At 43.0% G+C, this 20,740-nt stretch overlaps 1 protein-coding gene across 1 annotated transcript in view; it reads left to right on the top strand.

The window, feature by feature from the left end:
• The first annotated feature begins 2,022 nt into the window (after positions 1-2,022).
• The window catches only part of LOC148451023 (protein phosphatase 1 regulatory subunit 14D-like), a 35,284-nt gene continuing 16,566 nt past the window's right edge, over positions 2,023-20,740 (top strand). The window contains exon 1 of the mRNA XM_088462373.1: positions 2,023-2,214. Coding sequence (XP_088318499.1) covers positions 2,023-2,214 — 192 coding nt within the window. The remainder of the gene's footprint in view (positions 2,215-20,740) is intronic.

Genomic DNA, 20,740 nt, shown 5'->3' with positions numbered 1-20,740 from the left:
TGCACTATGCAGCGGTGGTGCCGGCATGACATCATATAGACCATGCCACAAAAGGAGCCGTCAGGACGCAGGCACAAAAAAGTGAGTGATGTGAGGGGGTGGTGGAGGAGGAACATGGAGCCGGAAACAGAGAAGGGGTAGGTGGCCGCTTCCAGACAGAGTGGCTCTCTGCCTGTGGGACTCCTGTGCAGGGACGTGGCGGAGCCTCCCACTAGAGATGACAAACTCAGTTTTGCCCTGTTCCGGCCTACTTTAACCCCTGATTGGGAATGAGCACTGGATGATTTTGTAACTGTGCAAAACGCATACTTGCCTACTTTTGAAAAAGCATTTCAGGGAGATTGTGAAAGCAGCACCTATGAGCGCAGCGGTAAAGTGTACTGCTACATCTGAGAGTCGTGTCATAAAAGTGACTTACATCCAAATGTAAACAAGACCCAAAGCTGTAAGATCTACTTGATGATGAAACCACACTGATACTTTTCACAAAATGCATGTAGCCATAGGGATCATTGTGCCTTATAGCCAATGCAGGGAAATTATACTAATGATTCCATTTGAATGTGCATATCTTTAATATATAACATCTTCAAAATGGGGTAAGGTGCAATTAGGGAGATTGTTAGACTCTTCAGGGAGACAGGGAGATTACTACTATTTCAGGGAGTCTCCCTGACAATCAGGGAGAGATGGCAAGTATGGCAAAACTGCTTGGGACCAGAGGTATTTTGGATATCGGAATATTCTGTATTTTGGAATATTTGCATACCATAATGAAAGTTCTTGGGAATGGGACCCAAATCTAAACACAGAATGCATTTATGTTCTATATACACCTTATATACACAGCCTGAAGGTTATTTAATACAGTATTTTAATTTTTAATAATTTTGTGCTTTAAACAAAGTTTGTGTACATTGAACCATCAGCAAGCAAAGGTTTCAGTTTCTCAGTCATGCTAAAAATATTCCGTATTTCGGAATATTTGGATATGGGAGACTCAACCTGTAAAATGTTGATGTTGATTCAAATTGTAAAGTGCAACGGAATTTGCTACGCTATATAAGAAACTGTTAATAAATAATAAATAATTATACACTGGAGCAGGGGCGTATTTATAATGGGTGCAGGGTGTGCGGTGCACATGGGTCCACACCCTGCACCCATATTATCTAAAACTTACCTCTCTGGGGTCCCGTGTCGGGTCTCTCCGATGCTCAAAATGCCAGAAAATGGCAGCCGCGCCATTACCTCGGTGATATGCGCATTAGACTCTGGGAACATTCTAGTTCCCAGAGTCTACTGATTCTGCGGTGGCCGGCCAGCCATATCAGTCGGCTGCTGGCCGCTGGGGTGAGAGGAGGAGGCCCAGTAAAGGGGGGTGCACACAGGCCTCCTCCTCTCTAAAGACGCCCTTATGCTGGAGCCAATGTTGCCGCTGGGAGAAGGTAAGTGACCACTGGTCCACCAGGGATGGTTTGTCAACATTTCATCATGTCAACATATCATCCATGTAGACATGATCCCTGTCAACCTGATAACTGTCGACAAGTCATACCACACCCTGACCATGAATGGTGCCCATTTTACCAAAGTCTTGACAAGATTCTTTATTCAATTAATATTATTTACCATTATTTTTTATGCATATACGATAAATAATCTGCATGCCAGAATTATACCATGTTAATGCCTTTGCATCAGATTGTAAATCGTATTAACCAAGGTTACTGCTCCCTTTGTGTTATTTTGTGACTTATGTCTCTGGAGTAATCTAAGATAATTTGTGAACATTTGATCTCTATCTGCCCTGGAATAGTGAAATATAAGAAGCTGGCTGGGACTTTGCTTCCTGTACCTTTGTCACTGTGTTTTTCTGCCATCTGCCTGTTCACATGTATTCTGATCCTTCCGTTTACCTGGAGATCTGCTTAATTCAGAAAAAGTGGAGCAAAGGAAAAGAACATTGTCTGAAAAGGCGCAGGAGTGCAGTGACCTGGACGGGTGTAAAGTGGGCTAAATATGGCTACCAGTGGCAGCAGTACTACTCGGGTCACCTTCCTGGATCTGGGAAAACAAAAGGAACTTGAGGAAGATGTGACACACAAGAAGCTGGGTAAACTCACTGTGAAATATAACCGTAAAGAACTACAGCGACGGATTAAACTGGAGGAGTGGATTGATACCCGTATTCAGGAGCTCTACCAAAGTCAGGTGAGGCTGGTCACATAACTCTATGGGAAGTGGTAATATTATTAACTGCTACCCCTATAAAATGCTATAACATCTGTAGTATTCTTTTGATAAAATTTTAATATTAAATATTTTTTAACAAAGCTCTGTGACACTAATGTTATCCTTTATAGTGCGGCAGAGTGAAAGACAACATACTGTCAAAGCTAAAGTGTCATTTCTGATATTGCATGAAAAAATAATTTCCTTCTCTTTGATATAACATGATGCAGTAACCTCATTATTAGGTGTAGTTTACATTGCAGGGCTTTTACTATCCTCTTCCTGCTGTCACATTACCACCTTCTCTGCTACAGTATTATTTAACATCAATATAGTAAATAAGGGGCCTATTTAAATTATTTCTGTCTTTAAAACATGTGATAATGTCTGTATGGATTGTTGTTATATATCTGTTATATATCATTTAGAGAGTATTGGTCTATAGGACCCTTAAGTAGAGTTTTAGGGTTAATACATGATATAAATTCAACATTAATTTGATATTAATGAACAGTTGTTTTTCAAGATTAGCAAAAATTGACCCCACTATTATCATAACAGGATGTTTTCATTCACAGAATTAATATGTGCAAAAACAAATATTGCATAATGTATGGCAGGAAGCTATTCTTTCTGTCATCTGGGGCAAAGACTCAGATCAGCACCCCTACAATACCTAGTAGTCCAACTTTGGCTTGCTTCAATACTGACATCAACATTGCAAAAGCTAAAATGTTTGTAAGGTGAGGACAAAAAACATTTTTAGTACCATTACATTAAGGTGCCAGAATCTGCTACAATTATTCTGTGATTCCTGGGTGTCTTCACTTTTAAATGAAGCATGCAGGCATCACAGTAACAAAACTCAAAAGTAAGTATTGCTGCCTGTACTACACTACCTTACCCACCACCATTGTAGTGATCGCCACTGAGCATCGCAGTGACTGTCATATAATATAGAAAGCATCAGTGACCACCGTACGATACAGAGAGCATCAATGACCACCATACAATAAAGAGAGCATCATTAACTGCCATGCAATATGGAGAGTAGATATGACCATCATATAATACAGAGAGCATCAGTGATCACCATACTATATACAGAGCACCAGTAACCACCATGCAATATAGGGAGCATCATGGACTGCCATAAAATAAAAAGAGAATAAATGACCACCATAAAATACAGATAGTTTTAGTGACTGCTATTTAATACTGAAAGCATAAGTGACTGCCATATAATGCAGAGACCATTAGTGACTGCCATAAAATACAGAAAGCATAAATGACTGCCATATAATAAGGGGGGCATATGTGACTAACATATAATGCAGAGAAAATCAGTGACTGCAATACAATACAGAGAGTATCAGTAATCACTAGAGCATCAGTAACCACCATATAATACAGAAAGTAGTACATTAACACTCTAATTATCTTCCTCAGTCTCATAGTAAAAATAAATACTTTACACCTTACACCCTTATTCTTAATATTAAGCTATTTATATTCCTCTATATACCCTTACACCTTACTTATTTCAGAGCTCATATTTTACTTCTGTTGTAGTTGGAGGAGGGGCTACCAGAAGGGAGTTGGGGACCATGCAGCCTCCCTGTGAGGTGATTACTAATGCAGCCAACTGCTTCAGCAGCCTAATCGATTGTAAAATAACGGATCTCATTTGACTTGATATCATGTCTTTAGAGGTGCAGCATGTGTCCAGGACGTCTGGAGAATGTGCGTGCTACAACTCCCCCCCCCCCCCCTTGCCGGGGATGAGGTGTGTCCAGCATGTGGGGATGTATTAAAGGGAAATGAAAACCGGGACACAGAGGGCTAGATATGTACCAACCCACTAATTATTTCCACTAATAAAGTCCAGTTTTGTGTATACTCAATAAAATTACACCTTACCTATATGGTGGTTTCTCTGCAATGGGGAACCTCTGAAGAAATTGATCCTCCCTGGGCAGACAGTGTCTTCAGTTGGTACTCACTCTTCATGTAGGAAATCACATGGTCCGGAAAGTGCCTGTTTGTAGGAATGTAACATATATCATCATACAATAGCCCCCTGTCTCTTCTGCCCCGTCATACCAGGGTTGTGTATAGATCCCCTTCAGTTAATGTACCTGGACGTGAAGTGCTGTGACCTTAAAGCGATGTTACTTTAGAAACTTGTACCCTCGTGGGCTTGCTTCATCACCACGCTTCAGGGCATGGGCAGGTTACTCTTTCCGATCAATGTCCTCAATGATAGTAACTGATGATGTCAGGGTACAATTACTGAGGGGGTTCTATCCCCAACCATCACACTAGCCCCTTGCCACACTAGCCTCCTATCACTCCAGTCAACCCCCACCCCTGCCTATATATATATATAAATATATATATACAGATAGATACACACACAGCTGATATATATATATATATATATATATATATACACAGGCAGGGTCAAACATACATACATACATACAAGCAGGGTCACACATACATAAAGGCAGAGTCATACGTACATACGTACATAAACACACACACAGACAGTCATACATACATATGTATGTACAGACATACAGGCAGGGTCATACATACAGGCAGGGTAACACATACATACAGTGCATACTGTCATGGATAGAAGTACCTCCACGGATAAGTCCCGCAACAGCCTTGAGGGTTGGAAATATTTGGCAAGCTGCGGCTGTGTAGTAGCCTTGAGGGCTGGAAAACCTTGGCTAGTTGTGGCCTTTGGGCTGTAGAACAAGATGCTGCCTTTAGGCCGTATAGCAGCCTTGAGGGCTGGGAAGCCTTGGCTAGTTGTGGCCTTTGGACCGTGTAGCAGCCTTGAGGGCTGGGAAGCCTTGGCTAGTTGTGGCCTTTGGGCTGTGTAGCAGCCTTGAGGGCTGGGAAGCCTTGGCTAATTGTGACTTTTGGGACTTGTGCCGCCTGGTTGACACAAACAGTGGTACGCTTGATTGCGTACTCTGGATGCTGAAGTGTGGCCTGTGTCGCCAGGTTGATACAAGCAGCAGTATGCTTGACGGCGTACTCTGGATGCAGGAGTGCGGCCTGTGCCACCGGATTGACACAAGCAGCAGGACGCTCGATTGCGTACTCTGGATGCTGGAGTGCAGCCTGTGCCACTGGGTTGACACAAGCAGCAGGAGGTTGGTATGCAGACTGTGCCGTCTGGATAACACAGACGGTAGGAAGCATGTATGCAGACCATGCCACCTGGATGACACAAATGGCAGAAATAACAAGCAGACAGGAGAACTGGGTACTCGACTGAAAACGCTATCACCGGCATCAGAGCAGCCTTCGCACCATCAGGAAATAGCCACAGGAACCAATCCAGATTGGACCAGGGAGGATGAACAGTTGGTAGGAGGAGTTCAGCAAATGGTCGCCCAGCATTTACCTCATCCTGCGTTCGCAATGTGGTGGCTTGTGACACGTACATATACAGGCAAGGTCACACATACAGTACACACATACAGGCAGGGTCACACATACATACACATATAGATTTATATATATATATATATACACACACATACAGGTAGGGTCACACATACATATACACATACAGGCAGGAAGGTTCATAAACATAACTAAATAGACATAACTGGGGTATAACCTCTCTCACTTTTATGTGGACCCAGCATCTTTTTCTACCTCCATGTTACAGGATAGACACCCCTGATGCCGACATTCTGCTGTAGCTCTGCCCTCTGCTGGGGTCAGATGAGTATGTGCTGAGCTCCACAAATCAGGGCTCAGCACAAGCTCCTCTGACCATGGAGTCTTGCTAGAGCAGCAGGAAGGCAGGACTGGAGCTACTGCTGCTCTGATGCTGCTGTTGCCCTGTGTACACAGCACCTGGCAGGCTGGACGAACCCAGCAGGCTGTCGGCTATTTGAAAGCTGCTTCCAGAGTCTGACTTCAGGGTGCTCTCTGGGTGTCTTCCATGCTGAAGGCTTGTGGCTCCATCATGTGCCCTGCCAGCCCCCCCCCTGTCCTGTCATTGAGCATGGAGTTGGCTCTCCGCAGCTCCTTGCTCACAGCGTGTTTTCCCAGCACATGTCGCACCACAGGCTGTATGTCAGAGTTCCCTCCTAAACCACAGTATGGGTGCAGACATGTTGGACATGTTCCTCCACTCAGAGTGCTGCTCACAGAGCATCCAATCCCTGGGGATCTTCCCCTATCAATTCCATTTTCTGACTGGCATCTGTTGCCAGTACAATGTCGCTTCTGCTGAAGTTACTGCTCAGTGCTGAGCTCCCAAGTACTCTGTATCTGAATGGTTCCAGTTCATGTGATTCCAGTTCCAAGTCTGGTTACAAGTCTCCATTCCATCTAACTCTCCAGTCTGGTTATACCACAGAGACTTGTTTCTATCTCCAAACATTGGTCTCAAGCCGATCAAGTTCTTCAATTCATCAACATCAGTCTCAAACCGATCAAGTTCTTCAATTCATCAACATCAGTCTCAAACCAATTAAGTTCTTCAAAAGAAGCAGTGGCTGACATGGGCCAAACAGCATCATCACTGGACCATTGAACAGTGGAAATGCATCACATGGTCTGATGAATCTAGATTTTGCTTATATTCCAATGACGGCCACTCCAGAGTCATGAGGCGCACTGGGGAAGCGACCCAACAGACTGTGTCCAACGAGCTCTGCAGAAAGGAGGTGGAAGTGTCATGTTTTGGGGTGGTGTTTTGAGTGCTGGAGCTGGACCCTTGGTCGAGTTGTCCATTTGCATGAAAGCAGTGGACTATGTGACATTAGATCATGTGGTTTTGCCATTTGTCCAGTTTCTGAAAGATGAAGACCATCTTGTGGATCCACTGTTTCAGGATGATAACTGTACTGTCCATCACACTAGGATTGTGCAGGATTGGTTTGCAGAGCACCAGACTGATGTGCCACATCTCACGTGGCCCTCCAATTCGCCAGAACTCAATGTTATTGAAAAAATTTGGGACATGTTAGAACGGGCTATGAAGAAGAGCACAAACACCCTCCGAATTTGGCTGCATTGAAGGACCACTTGGTCATGGAATGAGCTCAATGTGATATGAATGTGATCCAGAGTTGTATTGATAGCATGCCTCGTAAAATCCGAGCTATCATTAAAGCAGGTGGCGATGTAACACCAGATTAACGTCTAATGTGAGCATTCCATATTATTTTGTCCAGTGTGTTTTTAACTCCTCACATCTCACATGATTAAGACCTGGCTCAAGCCACCCAGGTTCATCCATGCCTCCCAAGTATCCTCTTCAGCCTCCCACGCCTGTTCCGACCAAATCCAAACTTCAGACGTGACAATATGGCATCTATTATCCAGAATGGTTGGGACTTGGAGGTCTTCATTAATTTGGAGTTCCATGTCTAAAAACATTAAGAGTCTGATATGGAGTCAGGCACAGTGGCATCCGTGTTTGCATCCTTTGCAATAGTTGCATCTGTGACTTTGTGCTAATACTAGTATATTGTCCTAGCATAGTATCCATACGTCTGAATGTGCAAGGACTGAGACACCCACTTTGTCCATCTTTAGTCACTACAATCCCTCTTTGTGCATCTTTAGATGCAACCATTGAACGAACCATCAGAACTTACACAAGCCCCATGGTGGGTGCAGAATCTTCATCACAGTATGGACTCCAATGCAAGCAGTTAAGTCGAAGGGCCTGATTCAGAGATGTATGCTAACCCGATGGTTCATGTACATCACCAATGGTTTAGGGTCTGCCCATGCGCAGGACCCATTCTATGCATATGCAGAATGGGTCCTGTGATCTCGCTCGAAGACCCACCCCAAGCTGCAGCATTATTGACATGCTGCGGCATTTGGGAGGCGGAGCAGGGCATGGGTGGTCAGTGCCATATCAGGATGGTAGTGCGCCCTGTGCTGCACTGCCACCCCTTGCACTCCCCCCCACCCCTTCCTCCCCCTGAGCACTTACCTTTTTCCACCAGGGGGTGGGTGGAGAGCAGGGATCTTCTTTGGCGTCCCTCTGTGAGTGCCAAGCAGCACTGCAGGAGGACTCTCTACAGACCTCTGGAGCCAGTTAGTTTGCAGCCGATGACCTTGGAGGCTTCCGCCCTGAGCGGAGGCACCAGCTGCACCACCCTCCCTACGGCCCTGTGGCTGGTCACCGATCCTGGAAATGGAGGCGTGTTGCCCCCATTTTCTGAGAGGGACGAGGCCAGGGTCTATCGGTGGATGCAGATTTCCTGGCCTCACAGCTGCCAGAACCCAGCCAGGCTGTGGCTTCAGCTACCACAGACTGGCCTAAGGAGCAATCATCGTGACCATCGGTTGCAATGGTGAACCCCGGCTGTGACCTGCATAACTGGGATCACAAATGCAGCAAGGAGGTGTCTGTTTCCTACAGACACCTCCTGCTGCATTTGCATTTGAGATGGGTGGAATTTCACAGCTGCTTGTGTGCGACTCTGCAATTCAGGCCCTAAATTCGCAACCAGTCCTGCAACATTCCCATAACACTCCCATAATAAAGTGCCTCTCTGTGCATCTGAATAGCAACTTCCGAGTCCCACTCACAGCCCAGGAACACCTAATACATTTCTAAGACCATTTGTCTCAATCGGTACTACCACTCAACATGCACACACCATGGGATGCATGTGCAGTGCAACTTTTTTTAGAGATGTGTGCAGACGCCCGTGTTTTGGTTTTGGTTCTAATTCATCAATGTGTTTTGGTTTTGCCAAAAGCACCATAACATGTTTTGGTTTTGGATCTGGATTTTTTATTTAATTGATAAAAGCAGCTAAAATAAAAACAGCTAAAATGTAATTTGGGCCAGTTTCGTTCCTACAGTATTACTAACCTCAATAACAATAATTTCCAGTAATTTCCAGTTTATTTTGACCAGCTCACAATATTGTTCACCAATATTGTCCAAAGGCTAGCAGGCTAAACTAAGCAAGAGAGTAGTGGTGCAAAAACACAGCAGTTTTAAAGAATATATCACATCTATGAAGCATTGCACCACAGCTATGGCAGACAGGATGGCAGTTTAATAAACTGTATGACCTCATAGAAAGAATGTTTTCAATAAACAACTAGGTCAGAGGGCAGTACAAGGTAATGGAAGTAGAGTATGTATGACTATGTAGTGGAAGAGAGGTAAACAATTGATTTTGATTGATCGATTGATTAATTGATTAAGATAATGTAATTTGAGACATGGCTTTGTTTTGCAGCAACTGTCATAAAAGAATACAATCTATCTTGCCATGCTCATATTACTGAATAATACTAAAGTAAATATGCTCCATAATTCTTAAAAATGCATATACTGTACATATTTTTGTGAGGCACCACATTATTGCTGGTTAAAAATGTGTTGCACGTTAGTAATGCATTATAGCAATAACCAATAAAGATGTTTGTCTATGCAAAAAATACAATCACCAATGCCCCTAAATAAACAGCCCATAATGAAAAGTGGTGCAAGATGGAATTGTCCTTGGGCCCTCCCATCCACCCTTATGTTGTATATTAAAAAGGACCTGCACAGTTTAGCAAACCAAGCAGTGGGCAGTGACACTTTTGTGGCTGAAGTTATAAGTTTGGGGTCCCATAAAACAAGCTGCCAGTGGGCTTAAGACTGCTAATTGCATTGTTAATCATCTCTACACAGGTAGTGTTAAATTTATCATCACACAATATTAGCTCATCCCTACTGGAATCCTTCATTACAGAAGTTTCTGTACTTTGTTACTTTTGGTGGAAAAGGTCTTCCTCATAGAATGTAGTTCATTTTTATGAACATGAGTTTATCCACATTTTTAGGAAGAAGTCTCCTATGCCGATCGCTCACAAGGCTGTGCTAAACACTCTTTCCGAGTACACACTGGAGGGTGGGCAGCTTAAGTACACCATAGCTAGTTTGTACAAGGGGCTCCAATTTTCTTTTTTTTTAGAAAGGACTGTGGGCCTGATTCAGCACAGATTGCAAATCTGCAATCGCACATATCCGCATGTAGCATAAATTTGCAAATGAATGTGATTGCAGCACTGTACCAAAGACACCCCCAGCCTATAAAGCCGCTCACTTCCCATTACATACATCGCAAGTCAGCAAAAACATTGATAACATCGAGTAACATTGGACCCATACACAGAGTTGTGGTTGAGCTTGACATGCCGCACTACCTGCAAAGCATCCTGTCATCATGCAGAGCTCAGGCTGCGTATGCCATCTCTGGGGCTTAATTATGCACACCCCTGTAATGGCATGCAAACAAACAGGCATGCCTGCATTCTTTTGACCACCCCCATGGCCACCCCCAAATGGCACTTGCTGTCAATCATTTCAGAGTTATACTGCATACCCACTGCATTTGAATACCCGATTGCTGTGGTCATCTTGCACATGTGCATTGCGATGAATGCGCAGAACACAAACATCAACTGGTTGCATGCGTCCGCAGCCTTGTGATCCAACCTGAATCAGGCCCTGTGTTACATGTTAATTTGTACATTGTCATTAAAATAAACCTCCACCATGCTATTGATGCTTAGGGGGTATATTTACTAAAGTGAGGGTTTTTAGAAGTGGGGAAGTTGCCCATAGCAAACCAGTCAGACTCTACTTAACATTTAACTAGCACCTTCTAGAAGATAATAGCAAGAATCTGATTGGTTGCTATGGCCAACATCTCCACTTCTAAAAACTCTGACTTTAGTAAATTTACCCCTTAGTGTATCCGATTGAATCATGGAAGAGGTGTCAATAATTGTAGGCCGTTCTTTTAAGCCTGACCAGTTGTCAAAATGGAGTTTCATTTGGTGCACTGACTCATCATCCACACCCCCAGTGGGTCTCTTGGAAAAGGTCAATTTTTTCCTGGCAGCAGCATTTGCAGGTAAAACTGAAGCAGACATTGTCGTGTCATGTCCATTTAAGCTGACAACTTGCTGGGAAGGAGCTCTTTTCTCTTAAAGATTTATGTCAGTTTGAAAGAAAGACATTATATATGACTTTAACCTAGGATCAAGCATTGTTGCCAAAATGTAGTGATCCAATTGGAAGATCTTAACAAACCTTTGGTCCTGGTGAAGTGAATAAAGAATATCATTTTCAAGTCCAACATACTTGGCAGATTCACTTCATTTCATCTCCTCTTTCAGTTTCTCTAGCTGCTTTTTCAGTAGTTTTATTAAGGGAATCACCTGACTCAAACTGCCAGTGTCTAATCTCACTTCATTAGTTACTACTTCAAATGGTTTCAGTAGCTTCAGTTGGTGGCATGGAAAATTAAACATTTATTGCAGCCTCTGCAATCTTCTATATGCGGTTGCTGAATGCCGAAAATGTCCTGGAATATTAAGAGCCACAAACAGCATCTTCTGCATGCTGATTTCATTTTTAAGATAATTCTGAAACAAATTTGTGTGGGCAAAACACAGACATGTTCAAATTCACAAAGTTGTAATGCTCTCACATTACTTGTGCTACGGAAATGACAAAACCTGAGGAGAGTCCTAGCGGGGGTAAAACATTTTGCTATGACATCTCTGAGTTTATCTCAACAGGTTGAAACCAGTATGCCTCTTAGTGAAGGCAGTAATACAGAGAGTAGCCTGCCTGTGAATGAGCTGGCATTGTGTGTTAGATACTACTGGTTCTGAAGGCGACAGCCCACTGGGTGGGATATCACAGTCATGTAATCTTTAATTTGGCCAGTACCATTTGTCCACATACAGGGGTGGATTGGCCATTAAAGTTACTGGGAAGCTTCCTAGGAGGCCAATTGGACTGTGGGATCAAATGACACATGTGGCCCCGCTACCAGTAGAGTGTCACTATTATCTCTGACAGGCACTGGCAGCCTGCTGGATATTGTCACATGCCCATGGCTAGGAGGAGCTCTGTGCTTCTTAAACCATAAGCATCGGCTATCATCTCGAGAGACAGAGCTCCTCCATTCACCAATTCAGTTCCCTACAACCACCGTGACAGAACTATGCAGTGCTGACATGCAGCAGCTCACTCCCCCCATATGCAGCACTCCCTCCACCACACAGGTTCCCTGCTCTCTCTTCTCACAGTTCCTAACTCCCTCCTGAAATCCATGGCACCTCTCAACCTCCCCCCCACAAAGGTTCCCTGTCCTGCTCTCCTTTCACAGCTCCAAATTCCTTCCTATCAGTGGAACCCCCCCACCCCCACAGGTTCCCTGCTCCTTCCTCTCAGCTCCTAATGACCTCCTGACATCCATGGCACCCCCCAATTAATTCCCCCCCACACTGGTTCCCTGCTTCTAATCTCTCCTCTCACTGCTCCAAACTCCCTCCTGACATCCATGCCAACCCGATGCCCCCCACACACAGGTTTTCTGCTCTCTCCCCCAGAGCTCCAAACTCCCTCCACCCATCCATGGCACCAGCAACCCTCTCTCTTCCTCACAGGTTTCCTGCTCCTGCTTTCTCCCATTACAGCTCCAACCCCCCCCACACAGATTCCCTACTCCTGCTCTCCTTTCTAAGCACCCTCACATCTCCTCTCCCCAGCCACAGCACCCCCTCCTCCACACAGGTTCCCCTCTCCTGCTCTCTCTCCACTCACAGCTCCAAATGCCTCCCAAACACAGCACCCCCCCTTCCCCACAAGGTTCCCCTCTTCTGCTTTCCCCTCACATAGCTTCAACCCCCCCCCCACATCTGCGGTATCCTGACACCCCCTCCCACACACAAGTTCCCATCTCTTGCTTTCATTCCCTTCACAGCAGCTCTAAACCCTCCCCCATCCACAGCACCCCTGATCCTCCCCCTCCCCACTCTGGTTCAACTCCACCAGTAAATGAAGACTAAAAGAGGGAAAAGCCAAGTGTCATTATGACCATCCAGACACAAACAAAGACAGACGCCACAGCCTGGGTGGAGCTACAGTACCAGTGGATCCTGTTCTTCTATATTGAAGACAAGCCACTTACTGTACATGTTACAGTTATGAGTTAGTATTAATATGTAGAAGCTATATATTGGAAATGAAGAGCACTGGAAGAATGTAGAAATTATGATAACATTTATAATGTCGACAGCCAGAATGTCGACACATAAATTTAGGTTTAGGATTAGGCTGCAGTTAGGGTAGTGTGAGGATTAGGTTGCGGTTAGGATTAGGCTTCAGTTAGGGTGGGGTTAGGATTAGGCTGTGGTAAGGGTTAGGCTGCAGTTAGGGTGGGGTTAGGGTTAGGTTTCAGTCAGGGTTGCGATTAGGGTTAGGCTGACATTAGCCTAATTCAGTTAGGGTAGTGTGAAGATTAGACTGCAGTTAAACTGAAGTTAGGATTAGGCTGTTATTAGGGTTAGGCTGCAGTTATGGTTAGATTGCAGTCAGGGTTAGGGTGTAGCTAGGTTAGGGATACGCTGTGGTTAGGGTTAGGCTGTAGATAGGGTAGGGTTAGGATTAGGCTGCAGTTATGGTTATGCTGATTTTACATATTATTTGCCCCTTCTTTAGCCAAAATGGTGTAAGATGTGTCTGACACTCAGTACTCATGTTTACTGTCCTTTCAGCATTAGTACCTTCTGAAAAGCTACCACTGTATGTGGTGCAGGCTGGGCTAAAGGATAGTCATTTGTGTATATGAGGAGCTCATTGACAGATATGGCTATATTGGAGGGTGAATTCCAGGCATTATCTGCCATAGGACAGGCCTGAACCTCTGCCACTCACTGTCAGCAATGTGCCATGGCGCCTCCTGCTTCAGTCTCCCTTTGAGGCATCCAGGCAGTTATTTATGACTAGGGCATAAATGGCCCACTGGGGCAATGCAGGGGTAGAGACCTAGGCTAGCTACCAGTCCGTGGTCCTGCTCTGCCAAGTAAGTGACCCTCTAGTAAAGTAACAATGTATTATTCGAGTGTGAATACTTCTGTCATCCAATCGTGGAAATCAAGACAGCACTGAACCTTAGGCAGAGAAGCATTGAAGAACATTATATTTCAGAATTGATTTCTCACCAATGGTACATGAGGTGTACAGCTATTCCCTCCAGTGCTCAGACACCTCTTTTTGTGTCCATAATATGAATGAATGTAGCCTGAAGGATGGATGTGATGTCATTTTTGTGGATCGTTATCGTATATGTCTTTCCACCACCGAATCTTCTGCTAAGGGTGCTGCACAAATTAAAAAGAGAACATGTTCCCAAGATAATTTTAGTATATCCAATGGGGCTGTCCATAGTATGGTTCCCACTAATAACTCACCTGAGAAGTCTTAAAATGTGATTAGGTATTTCCCAAGATAACCCTTTCCCCAGTGCATGTGGATGACAACATTGCTAGGCTGCTTGCAGATTTACCCTTAGCTTATTCCATCACTGCTTTAATAAATTAATCTTTGCAGACTCTCACAAGGGCCAGATATAGGACCATGATAAATGAATTCAATGGTGTTCCTAAATCATGATGTAGGCCCACCTCAGTCTCTTTCACTCCTACATCTTGCACTGGTCTATTTGGCACATAAATAGGACCTGGGACTGGCTTTGCTATCATTCATTCTTAGGGTTCGGTTCTAGCCTTGATGATTCCTCATTTTACAGAGAATAAAATATATCTATGTTTATTAAGAGGTCTCTTGCTCTCTAGACCAATCACTTCAAAACAGTCAACGACTTGGGATATTGACCCCTTTCTGTCTTTGTTGTCCATCTCTGAATTCGTCCTCCAATAGAGTCTTCATTTCAAAGATATTAGCATTCCTAATAGGGTTAACTTTTGCAGCCAGTGGAATCACATTTATATTAATCACTATTTTAGATCTACTATCATTGACACATACACCATAAAGTTACCTGATTATTTTTAAAAAGTCATGCAAAGACTTCTCTTGTTCAAAACTCCATTCCAACTTGGTATCTTTAAAGATTACAAGGGTCTTAAACTCTGTGTGGTTTCTTGTCTGTCTTCTTACCTTTGTCTTATGCTATTAGGTATTCAGCAACTCTTCCTGTGGGAAACCTTACCGACCGGCAAGACCATCTACTATTAGAGCTATTTCACACCTGCCAGTTTTCACCAGCTGGCAAAGATCCAGGCTTTTTTCTCCAGTGGATATTTTCCTTTCAGACACAACGGTTTTGTGCCGTGTGTGCTGCTTTTGCCATGTGTATGTTTTTTTTCCAATCTTTAACATTGAAACCGTCCATTTTAGTGGATATTTCCAGCTGCAAAACGGCGACTGTGCCATGACCGTGCCATCTGAAAGGACCCATCTGCATTCATGCTTTATTAAAAGTGATCCACGGCAATAAAGCAATTGTATTTTTGCCGGCTGGTGAAATCAGGCAGGTGTGAAATAGCCCTTAGAGATTGAATTGCCTATGAAAGGTGCAGGCATTTTTAACAATCATTTCAAGGGTCATTCTTTAAGGGGATTGGTGGATACTAAAGCAGTCATAAAATGTTTGCCTCTCCAGACTATCTTGCATATAGCATGTTGGTTATCAGTGTGGACATTTGCTAAATACTACAGGAGACTAAGTGATCCAGACAAGGTCAGGTTTCTCTGAGCAACCAGCAGGTATGTGGTTGCCTGAGCACCAGCTGTTGCTAGCTGGCAAGCCTCCCAATGAACAAAGAGTAGTTTGTAGGAATCTATGACCTATAAACTCTATTTGTTTTAGGGAATGTAATTACCATCTAGCAACATCCCACCCAATACTGTGACAAAAGATACTTTGTACTGCATTTTCCTTCTTTTATAATTTTATGCAGGACCTCCACAAAACAGGAAAAACACTGGGGAACTGCACCTAAGAACCCCAAGAGTTAATGCAGCTACTTTTCGTCTAAAGTTTGAGTTTCACATCCACATCAGACTACTCCTTTTCTTCTGTCAAAAAAAAACTCCAAAAACTAGAAGAGAAACAAAGTTGCCTATCTTATTTTTACTTTTAATGTCTATGGACATGTGATGCCTTCATATCATATTTAATGATTATTTTATCATTCCTTTTTTCTCATGGTGCACTGGTTTCATGTCAATTAATTGAATTCTCATAATAATCTCTTTATAAACAGCTTCTGTTTGATGTTTCTTTGACTCTATCTGTTTCTGCTATTACATTTCTCCCCTCTCATTTCTCTACACATTCCAGGGATAGCATTGCCATCAGTAAGCTTTTGAAAAACTGCTCCAGGGAAGCTGCTGTTGGTGGGCATGCACGTGACCTCTGAGGATTAGACCTGCGGTACTGCACATACGTGGCTTCAATGTTAGTGTTGGCAGGGATGTGATGACAAAATGTCTCTTTCCCTGCCTTCAGCGGTAATCGGGAGGCTTGCTAACTAAGCCCAAGTTGCTGATCAAGTTGCTAGGTGGCAATTCTATTCCCTAGAACAAACAAAATTTGCAAATAACAGATGCACGTAAATTAGTGTAGTTGCCAGTATTAATTGAGGGCTGATTGAAAAGTAACGAAACAGATTTTTTTTTATTCAGAACCAGATGACTCCACAGGATTTGAACATTTTTCTTTTTCAAAGTAGTGTCCTTCACATTCAATACATTATTTGCAGCGTTTTTCAACAATGATTCAAAGCCGTGCAGTGTACTGTTTTGTGACATCACTTAGTGTTGAAGCTGTGGCATTTTACACTTCATCATCTGTTGAGAATTTCTTTCTGTGCAGTTATTTTTGCAGGGTTGGGAATGCCCTGAAATCACAGGGCGCTAAGTCCGGGCTATATGGAGGGTGTTCCAGTGCTGTCTCTTAATTTCAGTCAGTGCTGCCAATGTAACAGCAGCAACATGTGTTTGGGCATTGTCTTGGAGAAATAACTACTGTTTCTACAGCAAATGTGGTCTTTTCTTCCTCATGGCTCCACGCAAATGGGTTTTTAGTATGTTAGCATAATTGTCTGTCCACGGGTAAGCCAGTGCTGTAGGATCATACCATGCGCATCAAAGAACAGCAGAAGCATGACTTTACATACCGAAGGTATCATACAGACTTTTTTGGGTGGAAGTGAATTTGCGTGTTTCCATACACTGGACTGTTGTTTGGATTCCGGAACATAATGACGAATCCATGAGTCATTACTCGTCACAATCGATGTGATTAAACTCGTCATTGCATCTGCTCTTATGTTAGATGTCTGGGTACCCATCTGACACACACGTGATGCATTTTCAGTTCCTTTGTCACAACATGCTGAATCCGTTGGAATGAGATGCTAAGTGAAGCCGTAAGTTTGCATAAAGTTATCCGTCTGTCATTTTGCAGCATCTCCGCAGCTTTGACAATGTTGATATCTGTAACCACGGTGGATGGTCTCCCAGAATGCACTTCATCAGTCACTTGTGTATTACCCTCTTTGAAGTGCTTCCACCACCAAAATACTGCAGCACAGCTAATTGTTTCTCCACCGTATGCTTTCCGTACCATTTCATGAAATTCATTTCCGCTTTTTCAAACTTTAACATAAAACTGAATCACACATCTCTGATGTAATCTCACAGACACCTTTTCCTCATCTGCCATGACAAAACGTATGAAGATCTTGTACCAGCTGTGACCAAATAAACATGACTACGGCAGTCCAACCACAGGTTCATACACATCGATGTATGAGCTTCACAATAACCAGCATAGCGTTACCACGTCTACCTATGGTACAGAAAAACAGAGACAGTCTCATTACTTTTCAGTCTGCTCTCGTACAAAATATAACTGGTATAGATGATAGGAGGGGAGGGGGCTTGGACTGCACACCCTAATTTCCAACATAATAAGAGGTGCTACCATGCTGATACTTGTAGTACAATGCAGGGAACAAAGAATACAGGTTAACGCTCATTACTAAGAACAATGATAGTCAAAATAATCCTGATAAACTCTACAATTAACATGGAGTATAAGTGAGGTTCTTAGTACATATTTGGCCAAAGATGTTTGCGCATCCATCACGTGAAGATGAGCCCCATCAGATGGGTCTCTTATAAATATGTATACAGCAATGTAAGAACCTGTGCTCATTAAAAATATTTAAGGTGTTGGCACTAGATTGTAGTAATGTGCGAATACGAAAAGTAGCTAATGGGTTTTTGAGAAGTGATTTATAAATGGAAGTAAAATACATTTGTGTGTAGATAAACAATTACCAAATATTGCCAGAATAATCTGATAATGCACAATACACAGTATACCAAATACTGGAGAAATGGTTAAGTATAACAGTATAACAATGTACAAAATAGAATAAGGCAAAATACCAAACAGATCTGAGGTCAGGGCAGGCAAACATCTTTGTCAAATAACGAGCGGAGGTCATAACATGAGAGCAGATCAATAACACAGTATTCTAGAGCTGGGAAGCGCAACAGACTGAAGCTACCACTGGCAATGAGGCTGAGCCCTCATTGACTATTTATACCACAGTAATCTAATGAGAGACTGCCCACACGGGATGGGTACGGGATGTTGGTGCTCTGGATCCTGGCAGTCAAAATTCCGATGCCGGCATCTTGGCAGGGATAGGATACAGACACCTGTCGGTCGGTATCCTAACCCATCCCTCTCCCTAACGCTCCCTCCTCGGTGCCTAAATCTAACCTCCCCCCTTAGTGCCGAAACCTTACTGCCTCCCTCCTGCACCCTAAACTTAACCCTCCCCCTTTAGTGCCTAACCCTAACCTCCCCCTAGTGCCTAACCCAATCCCCTAACTCTCTCCCTAACCGCGCTACTCACCTTTGGGATGCCAGCAGTCATGATGCCGGTGCTGGAAATCTGACAGGTGTCGGGAGTCTGGCGCCGATATTCTAAGCGCCAGCATCATGCATGCTGGGATATTGACTGCATTCCCCACACAGGATTTTGTAGTGAGAATCAGTGTCCAGCCATAACAGCTTCATTGCATAATAATAGGCATCCCTCTCGCTCCACAACTGTCCAGGCTCAGTAATGATAAGTGGCAGCTTATTGTGTATAAGCCACCATATTCTAACAGGGTATACCCAGTCTGCATAGGTGTGTAGCTTATTTAAACTCAATTTTCTATCCATTTATGTTTGAAGCTACAGTATAACTAATTTGAGTTGGGTATACATCCATTTTGGTGGTGTACCATATACCTTCCTTACTGCGCATGTCTACCAAAACTCATCCATATCTAGATTTACATGCGTATCTTAGACTTGAAGATCCCTCACATAGAAATAAAAATGGAGGGAAAGAAATGATGGGTTGAATACACATACGTGTGGCACGTACCCTGCATATGTGATGTAAATAGACTTTGCTGCATCCCCTTAGGAGGCGTATCTTTTACAGGTACTGGAAGGCTAATGTACAGATATGTAATGATGATGATAATGACGATCAGCTGCAATATCACATCCACAACCAAAAATTTATCTGCACTGGAATCTAGATCAATTCCCCTCTCATTATTAATCATCTAAGAGGAGGTGCTCCAGAGAATAGGTAATACATCACCACACAACGAAAATAAGTACGTATTATCATACAGGGCACTTATATTATATAATACATATCATTGCACAATTTCATATAGGGTTCTGGCATTGATATTCACATTAAAATGTAACTTTTATTATTATTAGATTATAAACAAGGCAAAATATAATTCTAAATATGTGAAGGCTGTTGTCCAAATGGACACTAATTACTGTGATTTAAAATTATGACTGTAGTTGTTCACAATATTATTTACTGTGTCTTTATCATTGTAATTTCATTATCAGTCAGTTTCTCATTTCATGTACTAAGGTATTATTGAATAATAAATATAGTATCTCTATTATTGCCTCCCGCATCTTTTAATAAAGTATATGTAAATTCTAAGAATAACACTTCATGGCAATAGGTAATACCTCATTTTCTATATAGCGGACAAATTACATATCCCTCAAAGCTGTTAGCATTTATTCCTGATACACCGCAATGTTCTTCCTTATATATATATATAAAGAATATATCTCTAATTAATTCCTTAGAGGTAAGTATTACAACTATGGCCCATATTCAATCTGGAGCGAAAAGCCGAGATCAGCTAAAAAGTTTCGCCGATGACGTCATTTAGCCTGGTGAAAAAGTATCGCTGTATACAATTGCAAAGACTTTCCTAGACGGAAAGTCAATGCAATGTAATAGGCGAAAAAGTTTCACCTATGAATAGCAGGCAGAAAAAAGTGCAGAATTGCGGTTTTGGGGTGCAACATTGTGGGAACGCCTGTGCAGCCTTCAGACAGTCCCCCAAAGGTAAACTGTGTCAAAAAAAAGTTTAAAAAAGACTTAAGGACAACCCAAAAAATTACTTTCAATTTGGGGGCGAAAAAAAACAAAGTTGGGGGACAAAGTTTAAAGCTAGTGAAATAGACACCAGGGGGGTCCCCAAGTATGGCCCAGGTGTTTTTTGGATTGCAGGTGCTTGCGGCAGGTGGATTTTTCATGCTTTTGTAAACAACAC

The sequence above is a fragment of the Taudactylus pleione genome, unplaced genomic scaffold (genome assembly GCF_031769625.1).
Source record: "Taudactylus pleione unplaced genomic scaffold, aTauple2 ptg001208l, whole genome shotgun sequence".
NCBI classification, from domain to species: Eukaryota; Metazoa; Chordata; class Amphibia; order Anura; family Myobatrachidae; genus Taudactylus; species Taudactylus pleione.
The sequence above is the reverse complement of the archived record's forward strand: the minus strand, read 5'-3'. Positions and strand labels throughout refer to the sequence as shown.